The sequence below is a fragment of the Phaethon lepturus genome, unplaced genomic scaffold, assembly GCF_000687285.1.
Source record: "Phaethon lepturus isolate BGI_N335 unplaced genomic scaffold, ASM68728v1 scaffold21605, whole genome shotgun sequence".
Taxonomy (NCBI): Eukaryota; Metazoa; Chordata; class Aves; order Phaethontiformes; family Phaethontidae; genus Phaethon; species Phaethon lepturus.
Genome location: NW_010541465.1, coordinates 1 through 2,830, shown reverse-complemented (window position 1 = coordinate 2,830; position 2,830 = coordinate 1). Strand labels below are relative to the sequence as shown.

General features: G+C 50.2%; 1 protein-coding gene across 1 annotated transcript in view; it reads left to right on the top strand.

Annotated features, from left to right (window-relative positions):
* Window positions 1-2,826, top strand: part of LOC104621298 (keratin, type I cytoskeletal 14-like) — a gene marked incomplete at its 3' end in the record, with an annotated part of 7,901 nt that extends 5,075 nt beyond the window's left edge. The window contains exons 2-5 of the mRNA XM_010287747.1: window positions 5-181; window positions 1,493-1,575; window positions 2,129-2,285; window positions 2,812-2,826. Of these exons, the coding sequence (XP_010286049.1) occupies window positions 5-181; window positions 1,493-1,575; window positions 2,129-2,285; window positions 2,812-2,826 (432 nt within the window). The remainder of the gene's footprint in view (window positions 1-4; window positions 182-1,492; window positions 1,576-2,128; window positions 2,286-2,811) is intronic.
* Window positions 2,827-2,830: the final 4 nt, after the last annotated feature.

The window sequence follows — 2,830 nt, the reverse complement described above, 5'->3', positions numbered from 1 at the left end:
AAAGGAGACGATGCAGAACCTCAACGACCGCCTGGCTGCCTACCTGGACAAGGTGCGAGCCCTGGAGGAGGCCAACACTGACCTGGAGGTCAAGATCAGGGAATGGTACAAGAAGCAGGGACCTGGCCCAGACCGTGACTACAGCCCCTACTACAGGACCATCGAGGAGCTCAGGAACAAGGTAGGATGCTGTGATCGACACAGGGGGATGCCTTGTTATCAGAGAGGAAGCAGGAACACTGACTGCCACCTCTGTAATTAGGAAGCGCTAACTATGTCATAAAAAGTGTCTCAGGTGCACATGCAGAGTGCCAGGCTGGAAATTCAGAGACGTCTCAATGTCAGCTTTTGGTTACATCCTTCTAGATGGAACGCATGGCTGTTTTCCCTGGACGAAGCAGGTATAAAAGGACATAATGCAAAGACGAAGAGGGAGGGACAAGTCTGCATTGATAATGCACATGTGTTTGGAGTTTAAAATGAATGTGCAGGGCAAGTTGTAGGTGTGCCCAAACTGTGAAAGGCTGATGTGGTGTTCGCAAACATTCAGTTACAGCGTTTGCAAACTGGTTTCAGCTGCTGGTATTGATGTCATTTAGATGCTAAAGAGAAAAAGAGGGAACTGACCAATACAGAGTTTTTCACCTCCTTTGGGCAGTCACTACCCCAGGGCCCGGCGTGATGCGAACCCACCAACCCAGGCAGCTCTGGGGGCATTCCTCTCAGATCTGATTTGATTCCCACCGCCCCATTTTGGAGGAAATACTCAAGAGTTGACTTTGTTCTTCTCTGTTACTTCGTACATATGAATTGCCCTCAGTAAACATGAAGGAAGGTGGTGTACAGCCAGAGCTGGCACATGATGCATGGAATCCACTTCCCCCCCGCTCTCCTTGGCCCCATAACTGATGTCCTCCCAGACTCTGACTTGAATCTTCTCCCAGTGTGGATTATTTGCTCCTATATTATATTTTATAATATAAAAATCAGAAGCTGTAGGCGCCTGCTCCCTGCATTTTGCTCCATTTCTGCAGTCAAGAAATTAAATCCATCCAGAACAAATGGTCACAAGGTTTGCCAGGCACAAACAGCCTCCTGGTCCATCTGTCCTGCCAGAAGAGCCGCACAGTGCTGTGGAAGGGGGAGTGGGTGACTCCTCCTTGCCCCTTGCATTATCAGCACCTCTCCTGAAGCATGGGAACAAATGCCATCATCAGGTCTCACACATCTTACGTGGCCTCGTGCTGCCTTTTGAAATACTTACTGAGGGATTTTTGGAAAGGGAGGTCACAGAGTAATCAGCGCCTTCCTGCAGTCAGTCTCAGCCGTGTCTTACTCATCCTGATTCAATACACACTTCTGCTAAGGAAACCCCAAGCTTCCCCAAAACGATTCCTGTCCTGACAGGCTCACTTGTGCTCCCATCCCTTGCTCAGCCAGGAGGAGTTCCTGACACTGATTTAGTGCTTTTGCTTTATCCTCCACCCTCCAGGTCCTGGTGGCCACAGTCGACAATGCTAACCTCCTCCTGCAGATTGACAACGCCAGGCTGACGGCTGATGACTTCAGGACCAAGTAAGCCACATTTCCTGGCAAAACGGAATAAAGTCTGCCGAGGTGTTTGATGAAATGAGGAGAAAATCCAATCCAAACACCAAAAAGGCAATGTGGAAACAAAGCCTTCAAAATGAAGGCGTAATTTCCAAAGCAGATGGTTATCTAAATTTTAGAGGTGCTTAGGGATTGTTTTGCTTCCGTCCAAAACTTCACTATTTTATTCCCATTGCTTGTTCCTCTGTGGTACGACCTCTCCTGCGCAGAGAAGTTGCACTGTGCCTCTGCTGTGAATTCAGCTTGTGTGTGTATAGCTCAACAAAGCCCGGACCCGTAACAGGGCCCAGTGCTATCAGGAGCAAGGTGATGCTGTGGACTCAGACGGACACCGTTTTATCGGTCGCTCCCCTGCACTCACTAGCTTTCACCATCAGAAGGTTGTCCATGCACCATCGGGGTCATGCAGGGTTGGCACGGTGCCAGCAGCAGCATGGGCGAAGCGAACAACAAAGGTGCTCTGTCCCCGGCTGTGCAAGATCTTGTGCAACTTCCATGACTGTCCTTGTGCTTCCAGGTTTGAGACGGAGCAGGCTCTGCGCCTGAGCGTGGAGGCCGACATCAACGGCCTGCGCAGAGTCCTGGATGAGCTGACCCTGGCCAGAGCTGACCTGGAGATGCAGATCGAGAACCTGAAGGAGGAGCTGGCCTACCTCAAGAAGAACCACGAGGAGGTGAGCACAGAGCCAGGCTCAAAAAGGTCGAGCCTGGGCCCAGAAATATGAGGCCTGGTCCAACCTTCAAGACTATGCTGAGTTTTGAACTGCTGGGAGGAAAGATGAGAAGCGCTGGCAAGGAAGTAGAGATGGTGCATTCTGGATAACAGCGCATCCTCTCCGCAGCCTGTATAAAACCCACTCACCACTCGTTATTCCCGTAGTGTCCACCCCGGTGTTGCCCACTGTAGCTGTTAGGGATTCATTAACAATCCGAGCAGCTTCAGGCCTGGAAGGTCTGTCTCCTGAGAAACGAAGCCAGCTACAGGCTCTGATTTATTCTCTGAAGAGTTAACTGAAAAGGAGATTTCTTAAGAATTTGGATTATTTTAGTTGTGAAACTGGAGCAAAGGCCTCAGTTTGCTCCCTGCTGCCCCGCCCCTGCCAAAGGATGCTACCCTTCCTGAAGAACTCGGTCTTGAGAGGAACATCTTTATATGCTGGTTGTTGGATTGCATGAAGATGTGTTTCCCTTTTGTGCCAGGAAATGAATGCCCTGCGCG